Source organism: Erythrolamprus reginae, chromosome 6 (genome assembly GCF_031021105.1).
Source record: "Erythrolamprus reginae isolate rEryReg1 chromosome 6, rEryReg1.hap1, whole genome shotgun sequence".
NCBI lineage: Eukaryota > Metazoa > Chordata > Lepidosauria > Squamata > Dipsadidae > Erythrolamprus > Erythrolamprus reginae.
The window spans coordinates 3,459,689-3,481,912 of NC_091955.1; the positions used below are offsets into that span (position 1 = coordinate 3,459,689).

A 22,224-nucleotide genomic window follows, 5' to 3' on the forward strand; every position below is an offset into this window, starting at 1 on the left:
TCTTGCTATTTTGCCGACTACCAGCTATTTTGGTAATAAGCATACTACTATTACTACTACTACTACTACTACTACTACTATTATTATTATTACTACTACTACTACTACTACTACTAATAATAATAATAATAATAATAATAAGGGATGATGAGAAAAAACTAGTAGTAATAGTACAGTGGAACCCCGACATAAGAGCTGCTCTACTTAAGAGCAACTCGAGATAAGAGCTGGGAGGGGAGAGATATTTTTGTTCTACTTACAAGCCCAAATTCGAGATACAAGCGCCAAGGAGCTGTCTCCTGAAGCCAAACGCTAACTTCCGCGTTCGGCTTCAGGAGACAGCTGCGAAGCGGCGCGCGTGTTTTAAAAGGTTGCAGCCGGCCTGGGGGGCTCGGGGGGGGGGGGTTGCTTGCAGCTTTCTTTCTTGCTCTTTTTCTTTCTCTCTTTTACCTTCCCTTCCTCTATTTCTTCTTTTCTTTCTCCTTCCCACCTTCTTCCCTCCCTCCCTCCCTTCACTCATTCCTCTCTTACTCTCCCCTTTCATAAGTTTCCTTGCTTCCTTCCTCTGTTCCTGTCCCTTCCCCCTTTCTTTCTTTCTTTCTTTCTTTCTTTCTTGCTCTTTTTCTTTCTCTCTTTTACCTTCCCTTCCTCTATTTCTTCTTTTCTTTCTCCTTCCCACCTTCTTCCCTCCCTCCCTCCCTTCACTCATTCCTCTCTTACTCTCCCCTTTCATAAGTTTCCTTGCTTCCTTCCTCTGTTCCTGTCCCTTCCCTCTTTCCTTCCTTCCCACCCTCCGTCCATTCATTCACCCATTCCTCTCTTGATCGCTTAAAGCCGGTCCCTGGTGCAAAAAGGGTTGGGGACCTCTGTCCTACAGGATTGGGTGGCAGAGAAGTTGAGCATATGTAAATTTAAAAGTTTAAGAAAGTTTACAAGTTAAGTGAAAGAAACTTCATTATTCATTTATATGTACATGTACATTTCTTCATTAAAAACATGTCTTTCTGCATAATTTAGACTAACTTTGTGAGTTTTTTGAGGGCTGGAACCAATTAAAATTATTTACATTAATTCCTATGGGGAAAAGTCGTTCGAGATAAGAGCTGCTCGACTTAAGAGCCCAGGTCCGGAACGAATTAAACTCGTATCTCGAGGTACCACTGTAGTGCAGACTTAGTAAATAGTTTAACAGTGGTGAGGGAATTACCAGTATATGTTTAGGGACATCTGATGTCAATCAAGCCTTTAATTTAGAAGCAGACGCTCTCAGTGTACATAAAACAAAATATACATTTGTCAAGAATCATTTGTGATCTAATTTGCGAAATGTCTTTCTTTATTTGCCTTCTCTGTTTTATCGACTGCTCTCTTCTCTCTCTCTCTCTCTCTCTCTTTCTCTTTCTCTCTCTCCCAGTTCAACGATAAAGCTCAAAACGTCAGTTGTTTCAACCACCTCGTGCAAGCTAACGTCAGGAACAAGAAGAAGTTGAAGGAAGCCGTCTACAAAATCCAAGCCAAAGGAATCACCGACTACAAAAAAGGGTTCAGTTACGCCTTCGAGCAGCTACTCAATGTAAGGGGTGGAAAGCAGCACCAGGGAGCTTTTCCAACTGGGTTTCTTTTGCGCACTGTGTAAATGCTAAAAATGTTAAACCAGAGGCAGAATTTTAATGTTATGGGGTTTTTTTTCAACAGCTGGGTTGAACTGTGGAGATAGGTTGCCAGCGGTGGGCTATGAGCTCAAACTCTAAATTGCGCTCGCCGCCGCGGCTCATAAGTTCTTGCGGGACCAGCGCGGTTTTGCTGCTGTGCCTGTAGAAGTAGCATAATCGCGCACGGAGCCGCGGGGAAAATCTTGACGAAACATGGGCGCAATTTTGCTACCTCCACAGGTGCAGCAGCAGAATCACGCCGGTGCCGCAAGAACTTATGAGCCATGGCGGCGAGCGCAATTTAGTGTTCCGGCTCATAGCTGTATGTTGCTAGGTGTTTATAACATGGTTTATGCAGTAGGGAAAATGAAAAGGGCTGGATATGGGTTAAGCCGAGGAAGAGGAAGGAAGGAAGGAGGGAGGGAGGGAGGAAGGAAGGAAGGGAGGGAAGGAAAGAAAGAAGGAAGGAGGAAGGAAGGGAGGGAGGGAAGGAAAGAAGGAAGGAAGGAAGGAAAGAAGGAAAGAAGGAAGGAAGGAAGCAGGGAGGGAAGGAAAGAAAGAAGGAGGGAGGGAAGGAAAGAAGGAAGGAAGCAGGGAAGGAAAGAAGGAAGGAAGGAGGGAGGGAAGGAAAGAAGGAAGGAAGGAAGCAGGGAAGGAAAGAAGGAAGGAAGGAAGGAGGGAGGGAGAGAAGGAAGGAAGGAAGCAAGCAAGGAAGGAAAGAAGGAAGGAAGGAGGAAGGAAGGAAGAAGGGAGGGAGGGAAGGAAAGAAGGAAGGAAGGAGGAAGGGAGGGAGGGAGGGAAGGAAAGAAGGAAGGAAGCAGGGAGGGAAGGAAGGAAGGAAGGAAGGAAGGAAGGAAGGAAGGAAGGAAGGAAGCAGTCATTTAGTGAGGACAGCTTTTATTAAGTTCAGAAGTTCTTTGGAGTCATTCCATGCAGTACTGTGTTGCTACTGGTATGGATATGGACGCTACACCAATAGTACAAATTGAGCTTCACACGCTGCTTTGGGTCTCTGGCGGCGTGGGGCAGACAGGAAGTGACTGCCACCGATCAGCTGGAGCTTCATTTCCGCCGGTGGAACTGTGTTCCACCCCGTCCTGCTGGCTGCCCACCGCTGGGTGTAGTACAGGAAGTCCTCAAAGTATGACCAAATTTGAACCCAAAATTTTCGTTGCTATGAGAAACATTTCTTAAGTGATCTTTACACCTTTCTTGCCACAGTTGGTAAGTGAATTCTTATCAAATCTATCGTTTCACGGTTGTAAAATGAATTCGACTTCCCCGTTGAGTTGTCTTCAGGAGGTCACAAAAGGGGGTCCTAGGACTCCCGGATGCTGCGACCACCAGTGGGCCAAGCATCTGAGTTTTGATCAAATGACTATGGGGATGCTGCAGTGGTCATAAGTATGAAAAATTGTCATATGTCACTTTTCCCAGTGCCGCTGTAACTTTGAACGGTCACTAAATGAACCGTTGTAAGTCGAGGACTATCGATATAACTTCCGAACACAGCTACTAATTTAATATTCAGTTCTTCGTCATAAAGGGGAAATGACTTTAAACATTCAGCTGTGTCCGTTTATCGTTAATTCAATGTTAAGTTCCTAAATTTTTATTTGACCAAGAAGTGCTTGAAGATATTATTTAAATGGGACATCAATTGAGAAAAGTACATATATTTGCCAAAAACTCTTTGCTTTTATTAAATCCCTAAAAATAGCCCCTATCCTTAAACCATGGCAATTATTCATAGGTTGAATCTTTACAAATTATTTTATTTATTCATGTGTATCTGGAGCTTTTTGTATCATCATAGAATCAGGAATGTAAGCAAGGTTTTCCATGGGTAATTTATAATATTTATGGAGGATTTTTTTTTATAAAAAAAAATAGTTTACGCTGTCAGATTTCCAAAGCACCAGAGGGTGTGTTGAATCCTACGTGCATTTTTTATCTCTACATAAATGTTTTATGTCCGAATCAAGATCATATTGCTGGTTTTATTAACCTAGGGAGAATGTTTGGAGAAGGGAGGGAGGAAAAAGATGGATAGATAAACAACTTGAAATATTTAAGGCTCAATATTTAAGGCTCGTTCGATTTAATAATCTCGGTCTCGGCAAATTAAAAACTTAATTTTGGTGTATTGACATTTTTGTAGCACCATAAATCTTACGATTGCTTCAGAATGGTCTTAGTTATTGAATAAGTGAGTGGATTCCAATTTCATTTATAAATCACATTAGAATTCTGTCTTTTCTTCTGTGGAGTTAGTTTGCCAATCTCTGTGTGAATAGCAGGGAGGAATTACTTTATGAATGAAGGCAAATATATGCCATATTTTTTGGAGTATAAGGCGCACTGGAGTATAAGACACACCTTAGCTTTTGGGGAGGAAAATAATCTGCTTACCAGATATTAATCTGGCTAGCGTCCTTAGTCTGGTCAGTTTCAGCATTTTATTTTATCACCTGGTTAAGGCTTTTTTAAAAAAATATTTGGAGAGAGTAACAATGAAAGAGCTTGCAAACCAGTAAGAACTGGGAACATTGTTAGCACCTGGAAAGAAACATTTGGAGCAAGTAGAACAATGGAAACAAACCCTGTAAAGACTTTGGAAAATATTCTTTGCAGAGAGTAACAATGAAAGGGTTGGGATACCTGGCCTCTCCTCAAAGAGAGACAATGTCCCTCTCTATTTACTATTACTGAACATCCAAAATATACTGTTTAATTCTATGTATATGTGCCAAATGTGTACATACATATTACACATAGGCACACAAAAATATACATTATCTATTATATAAAGCAGTGTTTCCCAACCTTAGCAACTTGAAGATATTTGGACTTAAATTTCCAGAATCCCCCAGCCATCTGGGAGTTGAAGTCCAGATATCTTCAAGTTGCCAAGGTTGGGAAACACTGATATAAAGTGTATATGTATGTACACACAGAGAGATAGTTCTTCTAAAATTATACACAATCAACTTCATTTACTGTGATAGGAAAAACAGACCCAGAACCCAGAAAAAAAAGGAAAAAAATTCAAAATTTTTCTACCAGTTCTGTGTACCTGTCCGAACCCGTAGGAGCTCATCGTTGCCTATCTCTGTATTTATCTTGTAGATAGATAGAAACATAGAGTTGGAAGGGACCTCCAAGGTCATCGGGTCCAACCCCCTGCCCAATGCAGGATACATTAAACCATCCCAGAAAGATGACTGTCCAGTCTCTCTTTGAAGACCTCCAGTGAAGACCAGCCCACCACCTCCTGTGGCAAACTCTTCCACCGGTTTATCACCCTTACTGTTAGGAAGTTTTTTTTCTGATATATCATCTAAATCTACTCCATTGCAGTTTCATTCCATTGTACAGTTGTTTCAAATAACTAAATCAATTTTTACCAGAGCCTTTAACATAATGAGGAAACATGGAAAGAAATAGAAAAAGTCTTGTGCATTGAGGAAATGTTCTTTGATTGTCTCCTAATGAGATTGTTGTCCATTCCAGGATAGTCAAAGTGTCTTCAGAGCCAACTGCAACAAAATTATAATGTTGTTCACTGATGGAGGTGAAGAAAAGGCCCAGGAGATATTCGAGAAATACAATAAGGATAAAAAGGTAAGATCCTCCAGTTAAAAAAATATATACAGTGTTCCCTCGGCTTTCGCAGGGGATGCGTTCCGAGACCTCCCGCGAAAGTCGAATTTCCGCGAAGTAGAGATGCGGAAGTAAATACACTATTTTTGGCTATGAACAGTATCACAAGCCTTCCCTTAACACTTTAAACCCCTAAATTACAATTTCCCATTCCCTTAACAACCATTTAGATTATTACTCACCATGTTTATTTATTAAAGTTTATTTAAAAAAATATTTATTAAAGGCGGATGAAAGTTTGGCGATGACATATGACGTCATTGGGCGGGAAAAAACCGTGGTATAGGAAAAAACCCCGCAAAATATTTTTGAAAAACCGTGGTATAGACTTTTCGCGAAGTTCGAACTGTGAAATTCGAGGGAACACTGTATTTGGATATTTACTTTCTCTAAAATTATTTGCAATTAAAAAAAGAAAATCAAGAAGGCGATGCAAATGTTTAACGTGTATTAATTCAGATTTATTTATTTATTCAATTTTTTTTATGCCGCCGTTCTCCTTAGACTCAGGGCGGCTTGCAGCATGTTAGCAATAGCACTTTCTAACAGAGTCAGCATATTGTCCCCAGCAATCTGGGTCCTCATTTTACCCACCTCGTAAGAATGGAAGGCTGAGTCAACCTTGAGCCGGTGATGAGATTTGAACCGCTGACCTACAAGGAAAGGAACGAACAGTGGAATTTTAAACGGATAGCTTTGCTCTATTTTAAAATAATATTTTATTCATTTTCACCTTCGTGTAATATTGAATATGATATTTTAGGCAATCATTTTTTAAAAAGGGAAAAAAAGAAACGTGGTAATTTAAGGAGATAACAGAAACTATGTCACAGTTGGGGTACCACAAGGTTGACCATCTGGGCTCAGAAGCTAAGCAGAATCTGGTCTGATTAATGTTTGGATAGGAGACTCTCTGGAAATGCCAAAGCTGTAGGCTACATTGCAAAGTTGAAAAACAATTCTGGAAGGAGGCTGGAGTCAACTTTCAATTGTTGCCAAGAAAATTGGATGGATGTGTCTGCTTGTCACCCGGATTTGAAATTCCAAGGTCTCTTGACTTTCAAAAGATTGTAATGGAGCCCAATTACACCATTTTGAGTTCTCTGTCCAAAAGAAATATCAAATATGTTCTGTCAGGCTCTCTGGTAGACTCCTCCCAAAAATTCACAGGTACAAATTTCAGACACACACACGTTTGAAAATTCAAAACAATGTTCTTTATAATGAACATTCCCTTAAACCAAGCCCTCTTTTGGTATAGCCAAGAGCACTGGTCTCCAAACAAACTGGTAATTTGTACAAGTCCCTTATCAGTTCTGTGATACTTAGCTTGCAGCTGTGAGGCAATTCACAGTCCTTCTTCTTTCACAAAGTGAAACGCACTTGGCTCTGGTTTAGTTTCAAAGCGGGGGAAAATCAGCACACAAAGGTCGAAGTCAGTAAAGCAGTCACGAAACACAACGATCAGATAATCCTCCACAATGGCCAAACCCACAGGCTGCTCTTTATAGCAGCCTCACTAATGACCCCAGCCCCACCCAACCACAGGTGGCCTCATTTTCTTTGATAATAATCTCTCAGTTGTTGCTGCCTATACATCGCTCTCCGCATGCGTGGCTGTATCATTAACTCTTGTTCTGAATCCAAGGAGGAGCTAGAGAATTGATCTCCTTCTGAGCTGTCTGCCACACTCTCCTCCTCCCTGTCACTCATGTCTTCTTGGTCAGAGGAGCCTTCATCATCAGATTCCACCGGGGGCAAAACAGGCCTGCAGCATGTGGATGTCTCCCCCACATCCACAGTCCTTGGGGCAGGAGCTGGGCCAGAGCTAACCACAACAAAATGGAATAGAATAAAACAACGGCTGGAAGCTGACCAAGGCGAGATTCAACATGGAGATAAGGAGGAACTTCATGATGGTCAGAGAGATCAACCAGTGGAACAACCTACCAGCGGATGTTGTGAACTCCAACACTCTGGACATTTTTAAGAGAAGATTGAACTGCCACTTGACTGGTGTGCTACAGGGTTCCTGCTTGGGCAGGGGGTTGAACTCGATGGCCTTCATGGCCCCTTTCAACTCTAACAATAAATAAATAAATAAATGTTGCTAATATGATAGTAAGATCCCTAACCTAACGGAGTTGGTAGTTCCTCATCTTTCTGCGCATGCGGCAAAAATATCGGCGAAAATTGCCGAAATTTCATCCATCCACACGTCCTCTTGCGAGATTTCATCTGCTGCTCATGCGCAGAAGCCAAATCTTGGAGGTAAGACTAGCGGTCCTTCGCTGGGGCTACTCAGCTAGCCGCTGGTGTTTAGAAAGAGCTGGGAGTCCTTGATTCAGATTGTCTCTGACACGTACCGGCCAGGCACAGCAATTATATCCAGATCTTAGGTCGTTGATTGATAAGAAGACTAAGCAGCTTAAAGAATGTCAGACAAGCTCTTCCTTGTAATTGAATTTAAAATTTCAGCTAAATGGTCCGTCGCTTTGCAGAAATGCCTTTTGCGGGAATGAGTAATTGCAGGCGGCTGATGGCTCGCTCGCGCATTCATTTATTTAATCCGCGGGTCTGTGCGTAGAATCTCCTAGCATCTGGCCAACGATGCCGGGCTGATTAAAATCCCTTTTTGATAAAGGCCCCGTTACGTGAGATAGGCCTGAATTGGTAATAACTCGGCTGTCTGGAAGGCTGTTCAATTCCGCCGATGATATATTTTGAAAGGGAGGGGTTGCAAACATTTTTCAATGCTCCGAGCCGCGGCGGCGGGAGTCAATTTCGTATTTAAGCTGATTGGACCCCGAGGGAAATCGGAGACAGTTGTTAAGGGCGAGATGGATCTCATTACGAAATGAGGTGCGATGGGCCTTTTTGTTCTATTTTCCACAAAGGCCGTGCGATCTTTGCTGCCGAGAAAATAGATATTGAAGGGAACTGGGGATTTTATTTCAGAAACGGCTTGTTTGAGTCAAACAATCAATAGAGGGCAGCTCTGTGGGCCTCCAACCTTAGGAACGTTGTAAGTCCCGGTGCTTATTTGAAGAATTCAATGGTTGGGAAATTAAAATGCACACGCAACAAAGACCTACATGGCATCAGACCAGAATACCTACAGGACTGCCATCTGCTGTATGAATCCCAGCGACCGGTGAGGTCCCACAGAGTCGGCCTTCTCCAGATCATATCACATCTCAGACATTAACACCCTTGAAAATGTCCAAAGATACTTCACCAGAAGAGCCCTTCACTCCTCCACTCGAAACAGAAGACCCTACGAGACTAGACTTTCAATCCTGGGCCTCGAAAGTTTAGAACTAAGACGCCTTAAACAAGATCTAAGTATTGCCCACAGGATCATATGCTGCAACGTCCTGCCTGTCGGCGACTACTTCAGCTTCAACCACAACAACACAAGAGCACACAACAGATTTAAACTTAATACTAACCGCTCCAAACTTGACTGTAAAAAATATGACTTCAGTAACCAAGTTGTCGAAGCGTGGAACTCATTACCGGACTCCATAGTGTCATCCCCAAACCCACAACTCTTTACCTTTAGATTATCTATGGTTGACCTCTCCAGATTCCTAAGAGGTCAGTAAGGGGCGAGTACAAGTGCACTAGAGTGCCTTCCGTCCCCTGTCCTATTGCTCTCCTATATCTTTCTTCTATTCCTATATCTCGTCTTCTATTCTTTCATTGATATGTTCTATTACTATACCTTCTTTTCTATTATTTCTTAGATATATTTTACTATGAGTATCTCCTCTATAACCTTCATCATGTATTTTACTATGTGTATATAGATATATACCCACTAAACCCCTCATTGTGTATTGGACAAAATAAATAAATAAACAATGTCGTTTGGCGGGACCTAGGGGAAGAGCCTTCTCTGTTGGGGCCCCGACCCTCTGGAATCAGCTCCCCCCGGAGATACGCACTGCCCCTACCCTCCTTGTCTTCCACAAGAGTCTTAAGACTCATCTATACTGCCAGGCTTGGGACAATTAGACCATAACCCCCTGTCCGACAAGTGTAGTATGTCTTGCGGTGTGAATGGGAGTGAATGATTGTATATGTTATTAGAGTTTTTAAAGTTTTCAGCGATATTAATTGGATTTTTAGATATGTACCTTGTACGTTGTTTGATATGTTGTGAGTTGCCCCGAGTCCTCGGACAAATCCAATTAATAAATATATAATAAATATCTATCTATCTATCTATCTATCTATCTATCTATCTATCTATCTATCTATCTATCTATCTATCTATCTATTACATTTGTATGCCGCCCCTCTCCAAAGACTCGGGGCGGCTAACAACAGTATAAAAAGACAATGTAAACAAATCTAATATTAAAAACAATCTAAAAAACCCCAATTTAAAGAACCACTCATACATACTGACATACCATGTATAAATTCTATAAGCCTAGGAGGAAGGGAAATTTCAATTCCCCCATGCCTGACGACAGAGGTGGGTTTTAAGGAGCTTGCGAAAGGCAAGGAGGGTGGGGGCAACCCTGATATCTGGGGGGAGCTGGTTCCAGAGGGTTCGGGGCCACCACAGAGAAGGCTCTTCTCCTGGGTCCCGCCAAACGACATTGCTTAGTCGATGTGAGCCGTGGTAGTGCAGTGGTCAGAGCGCAGTACTGCATGCTACTTCTGCTGACTGCCAGCTTATTGATTGATTGATTGACCAATCAATTGATTTGATTTGATTTCTATGCGAAAGTTCCATTCTAGATAATGATTAAAATGATTAAGGCGTTTATGGGTAAAAATAGACCATTTAATTATTTCCGATTTTAAAAGTAATTAAGGGTCATTCTAAGGGACTAGAGAAGGAAGGACAATTAAAAAAAACCTATTTAGTATTCAATAAATAGTGCATAAACTTACTACCCCCAGCTACGTCCCGTCCCCTTCGTGGGGGCAGCATCCCATTACTGGAAGTGGGCCTGATGAAGGTGGAGGCCAAAGTCGAACTTTCACCAGTTAATTATTGGCTTAAATTAAGTTTCTTCCCAGTGGGTTTCACCCCTCTTACTTTTGATTGACATTTTTCAATCTAATTGGGCACCGGAATGTAGAATCCAAATGAGTTTCCTCTCGTATTCTCTTTGAATGTCTTATTACCTGGGAGCCTTTGAAAAGTGAAACGATTTTTTTTTTAAGACAAGGAACTTTACATGGTGAACTTCAGCAGGATCTAAGCAAATTGTCTGATGTCATTTACCCCTGAGGGTGTTTTTTTTTAAAAAAAAATCCTCCACCCCTAGGCTAACACACCACTTCCTACCTCAACCTGGAGAGCTTTAAGGAAAATTGAAATATCGTAAAACGCAAGAAAGTTTCAGAAATAGAGAAACTAAAGGTGTGTTAACTATTTATTTGTCAAGTACATATTTGTTCCAGCGGCCGATTAGGTCCCACAGAGTGGGCCTTCTCCGGGTCCCGTCGACTAAGCAATGTCGTCTGGCGGGGCCCAGGGGAAGAGCCTTCTCTCTGGTGGCCCCAGCCCTCTGGAAACAACTCCCCCCGGAGATCAGAACTGCCCCCATCCTCCTCGCCTTTCGCAAGTTGTTGAAAACTCACCTTTGCCGCCAGGAATTGGGAGATTGTCATATCCCCCTAACTATTTTGGTTTATTTATGGTTTGATTGGGTAGTGTGATTATTTTATTATAAGGGGTTTTTTTAATTGTGTTTTTAAATATTGGATTTGTACTTTGTTTATTATTGTTGTGAGCCGCCCCAAGTCTTCAGAGAGGGGTGGCATACAAATCTAATTAATAATAATGATAATGATAATGATAATAATAATCATAATTATAATTGTTGTAAGCCTCCCCGAGTCTTTGGAGAGGGGCGGCATACAAATCTAATTAATAATAATAACAACAACAACAATAATAATGATAATAATAATCATTATAATTGTAATGATAATGATAATGATAATGATGATAATGGTAATGGTAATGGTAATTATAATTATAATTATAATTATAATTATAATTATAATTATAATTATAATTATAATTATAATTATAATTATAATTATAATTATAATTATAATTATAATTATAATTATAATTATAATGATTATTATTATTATCGTAATAATAATAATAATAATAATAATGATTATTATTATTATTATTATTGTAATATACATCGATATAATGTTTATATGCATAACAGAGGTACTGATAAGAGGGAACAATTAGCAGGGATGGTAGGCACGCTGGTGCGCTTATGCACGCCCCTTACTGACCTCTTAGGAATCAGGTGAAGTCAATAGTGGACAGTCTAAGGCACTAATGGGCTGCTATCCCCACAGGGATACATAATAGTTTTTTAATTGTCCTTCCTTAGTATGATCCTTAATTACTTTTAAAATAGGAAATAACTAAATGGTATGTTTTTAACCCATCATTTTAATCATTATCTAAAACTGAACTTTTATAGCAATTAGAAGAAAATTGAACTACTTGCCTAATCTGTTATCCTACTGAACCTTGTGGGTTCAGGACAAAACCTTAAAATGTGACTGTGCTCCTAAACAGATACTGCTGTCTATCATTGGTCCTTTTTGTGGCTATTCAAATAATGTGACTTAATCGACTGAAAAAGAAATCCAAGCACCTATTTGAAAATCTACCTTGGTCAGTAAGCCGCTCCCACACAGTCATGTGACCTTTAAGCCATCCCACGGTCACATGATTTTCAAGCCACACCCACCTGGTCACATGGCTGGCAAGCCACTCCTACCCGGTCACATGAACATCCAGCCACACCCACAAAATAAGCTATGCCCAAAGCGTGGCAGAAAAAGTTTTATTTATGTATTTATTAGATTTGTATGCCACCCCTCTCTGTAGACTCGGGGCGGCGAACAACAATAATAAAAACAGCATATAACAAATCTAATATTTAAAATAACTAAAAAACCCTTATTAAAAACCAAACACACACACAAACACAAACATACCTTGTATAAATTGTATAGGCCTAGGGGGAAAGAATATCTCAACTCCCCCATGCCTGATGACAGAGGTGGGTTTTAAGGACCTTACGAAAGGTGAGGGGGTGGGGGCAATTCTGATCTCTGTGGGGAGCTGGTTTCAGAGGCTGGGGCCACCAAAGAGTAGGCTTTTCCCCTGGGTCCTGCCAAACGACATTGTTTTGTCGACGGGACCCGGAGAAGGCCAACTCTGTGGGATCTAACTGGTCGCTGGGATTTGTGCGGCAGAAGGCGGTCCCGGATATATGGTCGGATGCCATGAAGGGCTTTATAGGTAAAAAGTTTCTATGGGTGAAGTTTTGGGGGTTTGGTGATGAAACCACAGAGTTTCCAGGCATTAACCACTCAGTTGCTAGCATCGTATTTTCTTCAGTGGAGTTTGGAGCAGTTCACTTTGAGTTTGTATCTGTTGTGTGCTCATACATTGTTGTGATTGAAGCTGAAGTAGTCGTTGACAGAAAGGACGTCGTAGCAGATGATTTTCTGAGCTAGGCTTAGGTCATGCCCAAGGCGACATCGTTCTAAGCTTTCTAAGCCCAGGATTTCAAGTCTGGTTGAGTAAAGTAGTGGAGGGCTCTTCACACAAAGTACAGTGGTACCTCGTGATATGAACCCCTCGTCATACAAACTTTCCGAGATACGAACCCGGAGTTTGAAATTTTTTTGCCTCTTCTTACAAACTTTTTCTGCCTTGCGAACCTGCTGCCTGAATGCCGAACCCGGAGATTTGGCAAAAGTTCGGATTCAGGTGGCCGCCGAGAAGCCCCCCGGCTGTTTCAAAAGGCGACAGCCGGGCAGCAGCGCCCAGCGGAGTGCCATTTTTGCATTTTTTTTCTTGCATGCATTAATTGATTTTGTATTGTTTCCTATGGGAAACATTGTTTCATCTTACGAACTTTTTGCCTTACAAACCTCCTCCAGGAACCAATTAAGTTCGTAAGACAAGGTATTACTGTATCTCTGTTGTGAGTAAAGTAGTGGAGGGCTCTTCTCATAAAGTATCATAGAAACATAGAAGTCTGACGGCAGAAAAAGACCTCATGGTCCATCTAGTCTGCCCTTATACTATTTTCTGTATTTTATCTTAGGATGGATATATGTTTATCCCAGGCATGTTTAAATTCAGTTACTGTGGATTTATCTACCACATCTGCTGGAAGTTTGTTCCAAGGATCTACTACTCTTTCAGTAAAATAATATTTTCTCATGTTGCTTTTGATCTTTCCCCCAACTAACTTCAGATTGTGTCCCCTTGTTCTTGTGTTCACTTTCCTATTAAAAACACTTCCCTCCTGGACCTTATTTAACCCTTTAATATATTTAAATGTTTCGATCATGTCCCCCCTTTTCCTTCTGTCCTCCAGACTATACAGATTGAGTTCATTAAGTCTTTCCTGATACGTTTTATGCTTAAGACCTTCCACCATTCTTGTAGCCCGTCTTTGGACCCGTTCAATTTTGTCTATATCTTTTTGTAGGTGAGGTCTCCAGAACTGAACACAGTATTCCAAATGTGGTCTCACCATCATTCTATATAGTGGGATCATAATCTCCCTCTTCCTGCTTGTTATACCTCTAGCTATGCAGCCAAGCATCCTACTTGCTTTCCCTACCGCCTGACTGCACTGTTCACCCATTTTGAGACTGTCAGAAATCACTACCCCTAAATCCTTTTCTTTTGAAGTATTTGCCAACACTGAACTGCCAATACAATACTCAGATTGAGGATTCCTTTTCCCCAAGTGCATTATTATCTCTGGACATTGATTTATGTTTATTAGAATATAATTCTTTATTGGCCAAGTGTGATTGGACACACAAGGAATTTGTTCAATATGCAGTGTGGATTCCAGACAGATGAAACTGCAAATAGCAACTAACATCTTTGAATATTTTCCCAAAAAACCTGTCTTCCAGATAGCTTCCTAAAACAACCTAATGTAGATAACCAAAGGCAATTATCATTAAACTAATGGAGTTTGAAAGCTAAATCTTCTATTTTTTTTTAAAAGGAACTAGAAAGTTTTTGTCGCTCTCCAAAAAGCTCTTCCACTAGATGGCAGCCTTAAGTTAGTGATATTGCAGGATCAACTTATCAATAATAAAAATCCAGCCATATTATACTCATAGAAGCATTTTTCGCTGCTACTTATCCAAACATATATATTTCTGTTTTAGGTCCGTGTGTTTACATTTTCAGTGGGTCAACACAACTATGACAAAGGACCCATTCAGTGGATGGCCTGTGAAAATAAAGGTATTGTGGTTTTATATGCATGAATAAATACTTTGCAACGAGCCCCAGTTTATATCGTTGTTATTTGGAGCTCCCTGATTCTTTTAAGCCTATAAAGGAGAATATTTGCAGTACAGGGTAAAAAAAGAGGGCAAACCACATATCCTACTAGTACTGATGAGGTTACCTAGTTGGATAATGAAATGTCTGCAAGAAAGCAAGAAAGCTCAGAGAGTACCAAGCTAAAATAACATTTTAATATTAAGAACAATAGAATATTAATAAAGCATAGAAACATAGAAGATTGACGGCAGAAAAAGACCTCAAGGTCCATCTAGTCTGCCCTGGTAGCAAAGCAGGTAGCAAAATATGGAAAACCCATATTTTATCTTATGTATAAAATTGTGTTTATGCCCTTTATTTAGTATTGACAAAATCGAACGGGTCCAAAGACAGGCTACAAGAATGGTGGAAGGTCTTAAGCATAAAACCTATCAGGAAAGACTTAATGAACTCCATCTGTATAGTCTGGAGGACAGAAGGAAAAGGGGGGACATGATCGAAACATTTAAATATGTTAAAGGGTTAAATAAGGTCCAGGAGGGAAGTGTTTTTAATAGGAAAGTGAACCCAAGAACAAGGGGGCACAATCTGATGTTAGTTGGGGGAAAGATCAAAAGCAACATGAGACAATATTATTTTACTGAAAGAGTAGTAGATCCTTGGAACAAACTTCCAGCAGACGTGGTTGGTAAATCCACAGTAACTGAATTTAAACCTGCCTGGGATAAACATAGATCCATTGTAAGATAAAAATACAGGAAACAGTATAAGGGCAGACTAGATGGACCAGGAGGTCTTTTTCTGCCGTCAGTCTTCTATGTTTCTATGTTTCTATTTGTGAATTTGATGCAGTCTTGTTAGTTCTATATCCTCTTCCATTGCTAAATCAGAATATAAAGATAGACATAAGGCTGGCATTATCGAAGATACATTTTTACACATTTTATTTGTGTAAAAAAGTTGGCTTATACAGTGGAACCTCGACATACGAGCAGCTCTACTTACGAGCTACTCGAGATAAGAGCTGGGAGGGGAGCGACATTTTTGTTCGCCTCCCGAGCTCACATTCGGGATACGAGCGCCAAGGAGCTGTCTCCTGAAGCCGAACACTAACTTCCGCTTTCGGCTTCAGGAGACAGCTCCTTGGCGCTCGTATCCCGCGTGTTTTAAAAGGTTGCAGCCGGCCTGGGGGACTCGGGGGGGTGCTGGCAAGCCCCCCAGGCCGGCTGCAACCTTTTAAAACACGCGCGCCGCTTCGCAGCTCTCTGCTGAATCCGAACGCGGAAGTTAGCGTTCCGGATTCAGCAGAGAGCTGCGAAGCGGCGCGCGTGTTTTAAAAGGTTGCAGCCCGCCTGGGGGGCTCGGGGGCTTCCCCCCGAGCCCCCCAGGCCGGCTGCCACGTTTTAAAACACGCGCGCTGCTTCGCAGCTGTCTCTGAACGCTAACTTCTGCGTTCGGCGGCAGCGGGTTTTTTTGTTGTTGCACGGATTAATTGACTTTACATTGTTTCCTATGGGAAACAATGTTTCGTCATACGAGCGTTCCGACTTGCGAGCCTCCTTCCGGAACCAATTAGTCTCGTAAGTCGGGGTTCTACTGTAATTTATTGTTAACTAGCTGTACCTGGCCACGTTTTGCTGTGGTTAAATTTTTGAACCCCTCTGCTCAATTTATTCAGAATAACAGAGTTTTGAATTGATCTTGGAGGTATTCTAGTCCAACTCTCTACTCAATTATATCATAGAGTTTGAAGGGATTGACATTAGAAAGTGGGGTGACATTTGTACATCTCTCTCCCTCCCCTGCCCCCCCCTCTGGTTTAAGAGACTGGCCCGACCCATCTTCCAAAATAGGATAAGACTGGCCTATATTGCAGGGTTCTTGGTTCAATCCAAGCTGACATTTGTACATCTCTTTCTCTCTCTCCATCCCTGTCCCCTCCTGGTTTAACAGACTGGCCTGAGCCATCTGCCAAAATATGATAAGACCTGCCTACCTCGCAGGGTTCTTGATTTCACCCAAGCATTGGTGGCAAACCCCACGGTTTGCAGCCAAACCTGGTTCCTTTATTTTTTGAGGATACTTACTTGATCAGCATAGTAGTCGATCAACAGGCAATCAAAATGCACCTCCTATGTTTTTACTAGGAAATTCTATGTTTTTGGCCAGTTTTTTCCTTTCACAGGGGTGATATCTAAATAATATAGGTATATCATAAGGGCTGTGTTCGAATGGAATGCTGTGTCAAAATTTCAAAGCAATTGGTGAAGTACTTTTCAAGATTAGCCCCGCCTAACAAAGATACATTTACATTTTTACTAATATAGATTATTGCCAATTTATTAGGAGATCTTTTTGAAGGTATAAATCATGGTAAAACAGCTTGGATATTTGTGTGACCAATATAGAAGAATAGTAATTAACAATCGTCAATACAAAAGACGAAAAAGTATAGGAAAAAGAATGACCAGGACATTTACATCAACAATCTTTAAATGTATAGGGATTCTGACTTTGAATTTCACAATTTCTTCTGCTGTTGACTCTATTTTTACAATCATAATATTTCTAGTTTTTTTTTCTGGAAATCCATATTTCATTAATACTCAAATTTCTGCATTACATTTCCCATTTCAGGTTATTATTATGAAATCCCTTCCATTGGTGCCATAAGAATAAACACACAGGTATGTTTGTATTTTGAGCAGTAATTTATTGATCAGGAATGCCAGTTCTAAAGTGGAAGAAATTAACATTTCTTCATATACAATAACTAGTAAAAAAAATACTCATGTAAAGAATTATTGAGGGAAAGATATTAATCCATTGTTGTTGTATTTTTTAAATTGGATTTGTATGCCGCCCCTCTCCGTAGACTCGGGGCGGCTAACAACAGTAATAAAAACAGCATATAACAATCCAATATTAAAACAGTTAAACACCCTTATTATAAAACCAAACATACATACAGACATACCATGAATAAAATTGTAAAGGCCTAGGGGGAAAGAATATCTCAGTCCCCCCATGCCTGATGGCAGAGGTGGGTTTTAAGAAGTTTACGAAAGGCAAGTAGGGTGGGGGCAATTCTAATATCTGGGGGGAGTTGGTTCCAGAGGGCCGGGGCCGCCACAGAGAAGGCTCTTCCCCTGGGTCCCGCCAAACGACATTGTTTAGTTGACGGGACCCGGAGAAGACCCACTCTGTGGGACGTAACTGGTCGCTGGGATTCGTGCGGCAGAAGGCGGTTCCTGAGATAATCTGGTCCGGTGCCATGCAGGGCTTTATAGGTCATAACCAACACTTTGAATTGTGATTGGAAACTGATCGGCAACCAATGCAGACTGCGGAGTGTTGGTGTGACATGGGCATATTTGGGGAAGCCCATGACTGCTCTCTCAGCTGCATTCTGCATGATCTGAAGTTTCCGAACACTTTTCAAAGGTAGCCCCATGTAGAGAGCATTACAGTAGTCGAACCTCGAGGTGATGAGGGCATGAGTGACTGTGATCAGTGACTCCCGGTCCAAATAGATCCACAACTGGTGCACCAGGCAAACCTGGGCAAACGCCCTCCTCGCCACAGCTGAAAGATGGTTCTCTAATGTGAGCTGTGGATCGAAGAGGACGCCCAAGTTGCACACCCTCTCCAAGGGGGTCAATAATTCCCCCTCCAGGGTGATGGACGGATAGGTGGGATTGTCCTTGGGAGACAAAACCCACAGCCACTCCGTCTTATCAGGGTTGAGTTTGAGTCTGTTGACACCCATCCAGACCCCAACAGCCTCCAGGCACCGGCACATCACTTCCACTGCTTCGCTGACAATATGAGCTGAGAGAGAGAGAGAGACTGGTTCAAAATCACCCAACCAGCTTTCATGTCTAAGGAGGGACTAGAACGCAGAACCAGAACAGGGCAATATATTGTCAATAATAGTTTTATTAATAGACTGTTGTGGCATCATCGATCTTGGGTTGTCTCATTAGACTTTTTAAAAAAACCACGCATCACAAAATCTATGATGGACTTCAAGTGTTTTTTTGTATTCTTTAGGCAATATACACTTGCTAATTCAGAAATATAATGATAAATCTAATGTGCACATCATCAAAGGTGCACTTTCCCATGCTTTTATTTATGTAAGAAACTTGTAATTTATTGAAAATTATTGCACGCTTAATTGGGAGACCTTTGGAACATAGAAATCAAGGCACACCGCTCGGATTTTTGTACGATCAATCGATCTCCAATTCTCTCTGCTCAGCCTATATTAATATTGGTTGATGTTGTTAGGTGCCAATTAAACGGTGCCACTTTTCGGCATCCCAAAAGGGAGAAAAACATTTTGCAAAGGAGGAAAAATTAAAAAAAATATTGATCAGAAGGAGAAAAAAGTCCAGATGGAGGAGGGTGCCACAGTACCCAAAGACAGCAAAATAGAAGATAAAGAAAATTCACAAAAATACAAAACCTACAGATATAACAATGATATGTCTCTCACACAATCTCTGTTGTTGTTGTTGTTGTTGTTTTAAAAAACAGGAATATTTGGATGTTTTGGGCAGACCTATGGTCATGGCTGAGCAAAAGGCCAAACAAGTCCAATGGACCAACGTTTATTTGGATGCTCTGGTAGGTGTAATGTCTCTTCTGCGGACAAAAAGTTGTTAGAAATGAAATGATTCATTGCAATAAAAAATTTTACGGCAGAAAAACCTTATTGCTGTTGTCACTGTTGAAAGGAATTTCTTTAGCCAATAGAGAAAGAAAGATAGAAATACATACACACACACACACACATTCACACTCAGAGATAGATAGATAGATAGATAGATAGATAGATAGATAGATAAAGATAGATAGATAGATAGATAGATAGATAGATAGATAGATAGATAGATAGATAGATAAAGATAGATAAAGATGGATGGATGGATTAGATAGAGCACAGATATATACACACACACACACACACACAGTACATAGATATATAGATGGATGGATGGATTAGATATAGTAGATCACAGATAAGTAGGTAGGTAGGTAGATAGATAGATACATAGATACATACATAGATACATACATACATACCTAGATAGATACATAGATAGATACATAGATACGTAGGTAGATACATAGGTAGATACATAGGTAGATACATAGGTAGATACATAGGTAGATACATAGATAGATAGATGGGAGGATGAGTGGATGGATGGATTAGATAGACCACAGAAAGAAAGAAAGAAAGAAAGAAAGAAAGAAAGAAAGAAAGAAGGTTGGATGGTTGGATGGTTGGATGGATGGATGGATGGATGGATGGATGGATGGACAGACGGACGGATTAGATAGATGATAGATAGATAGATAGATAGATAGATAGATAGATAGATAGATAGATAGATGATAGATAGATAGATAGATAGATAAATAGATAGATAGATGATAGATAGATAGATAGATAGATATAGTTAGATAGATAGATAGATAGATAGATAGATAGATAGATAGATAGATAGATAGATAGATAGATAGATAGATAGATAGATAGATAGATAGATAGATAGAAAGTCCTAACCGGGGATAAAACAGTGTGCTGAAACTGACCAGACTAAGGACATTCGCCAAATGAAAACCTGGTAAGCAGATTCCTTTCCCTCTTTTCCTCCCCCAAAACTAAGGTGTGTCTTATACACCCAAAAATACGGTATGAAAATCGGTGTAATTCCCCCACCGCATCCAACGCCTGACCTGTTTTGCAGCCAAGCATCCCTTGTTTAGCTTTGCTGAAGGCAGAACAGCCTAACATTTCCCTGATTGTTAGAGCTATCTCTAGCGCGAAACGTGTCATCTCCATAACTCTGCGGGAAATGACACGGATCTTACAACACAGGTTGCAAGAAAAGCACAGCTATCAAAAACCTTTGGCACTGAAAGGTGATAACATTGACAGACGCATTGAAACCCCGACGGTGCTCATTGTAATATGCGATTGCTGACCGGTCAATCGAATTTCCACCTTTTCCTGTTGGCTTGGCACAATATAACGTCTCTTTAATTTTTTTTTTCTTCAACGTGCTCTGTCCATCCTGAGCCAACCTTATGGAATAGGTCAGTCTTTTTTGCATCATTCTAGTTCGGATGCTCGGAAGTTCAACGACCATCCTTTCTTGGGAAGCCTTTTACTGGAAATGTCCAGGAGAAAGTTCATATCTCCCAACACATCCTGTTCTTAAATGTCAGCAAGGCCAGGAAGAATACGGCATCAGAATCATTCTGTCCTCGTCATCATTCTCCCCCCTACATGAGTCCCCAAAAATACAGGATATTTATTTGATCCTCGGCACTGAAAAGCAGATTAAATAAGACAGAAACATAGAAGATTGACGGCAGAAATAGACCTCCTGGTCCATCTAGTCTGCCCTTATACTATATTCCTGCATTTTATCTTAGGATGGATATATGTTTATCCCAGGCATGTTTCAATTCAGTCACTGTGGATTTACCAAGCAATTCTGCTGGAAGTTTGTTCCAAGCATCTACTACTCTTTCAGTAACATAATATTTTCTCCCGTTGCTTCTGATCTTTTCCCCAACTAACCTCAGATTGTGCCCCCTTGTTCTTGGGTTCACTTTCCTATTAAAAACACTTCCCTCCTGAACCTTATTTAACCTTTTAACATATTTCAGTGTTTCTACCATGTCCCCCCTTTCCCATCTGTCCTCCAGACTCTACAGATTGAGTTCATGAAGTTTTTCCTGATAGGTTTTACGCTTAAGACCTTCCACCCTTTTTGTAGCCCATCTTTGGACCCCTTCAATTTGATCCATCTCTTTTTGTAGGTGAGGTCTCCAGAACTGGACACAGTATTATTCCAAATGGAGTCTCACCAACGCTCTATACAGCGGGATCACAATCTCCCTCTTCCTGCTTGTGATACCTCTAGCTATGCAGCCAACCATTCTACTCGCTTTCCCTACCTATATAAATAAGTTGTTCTTTAGATGAACTGGTACTGAGGATCGACTTTAGGGATGGCAAACAAAAGTATGTTTTTCTCAGAGTTAATTTCTCTGCCCTGGGGATAGATAGATAGATAGATAGATAGATAGATAGATAGATAGATAGATAGATAGATAGATAGAAGATAGATAGATAGATAGATAGATAGATAGATAGATAGATAGATAGATGATAGGTAGGTAGAGATAGAGAGATAGAGAGATAGAGAGATAGAGTGATAGAGAGATAGACAGACAGAGACAGATAGATAGACAGACAGACAGACAGACAGACAGATAGATAGTTTCACCTTTTATTCACAAATGACATTTTCAGAACTGCACTTTGAATTGTGACTTCCATGTTCATCGTTACATTTTGTTGTCATTATAAAACATTTCTCTCTCTGATTGATTTCTAGGAACTTGGGCTGGTCATTTCAGGAACCTTGCCAGTCTTCAACTTTACCAAAGATCAACATAATGTTCAGGTAAGCACCTGACACATTCCTGGAGTGACATAAAGCTTCCGTACGCAACCGCTAAGTAGCCTGACCCCTTGAAATGGAA

The 22,224-nt window shown here is 40.8% G+C and overlaps 1 protein-coding gene across 1 annotated transcript in view; it reads left to right on the forward strand.

Moving 5' to 3' along the window:
- Positions 1-22,224, forward strand: part of CACNA2D1 (calcium voltage-gated channel auxiliary subunit alpha2delta 1) — a 280,276-nt gene that overhangs the window by 200,380 nt on the left and 57,672 nt on the right. Inside the window, exons 11-16 of the mRNA XM_070755088.1 lie at positions 1,415-1,573; positions 5,166-5,276; positions 14,532-14,610; positions 17,290-17,339; positions 19,195-19,284; positions 22,077-22,145. Coding sequence (XP_070611189.1) covers positions 1,415-1,573; positions 5,166-5,276; positions 14,532-14,610; positions 17,290-17,339; positions 19,195-19,284; positions 22,077-22,145 — 558 coding nt within the window. The remainder of the gene's footprint in view (positions 1-1,414; positions 1,574-5,165; positions 5,277-14,531; positions 14,611-17,289; positions 17,340-19,194; positions 19,285-22,076; positions 22,146-22,224) is intronic.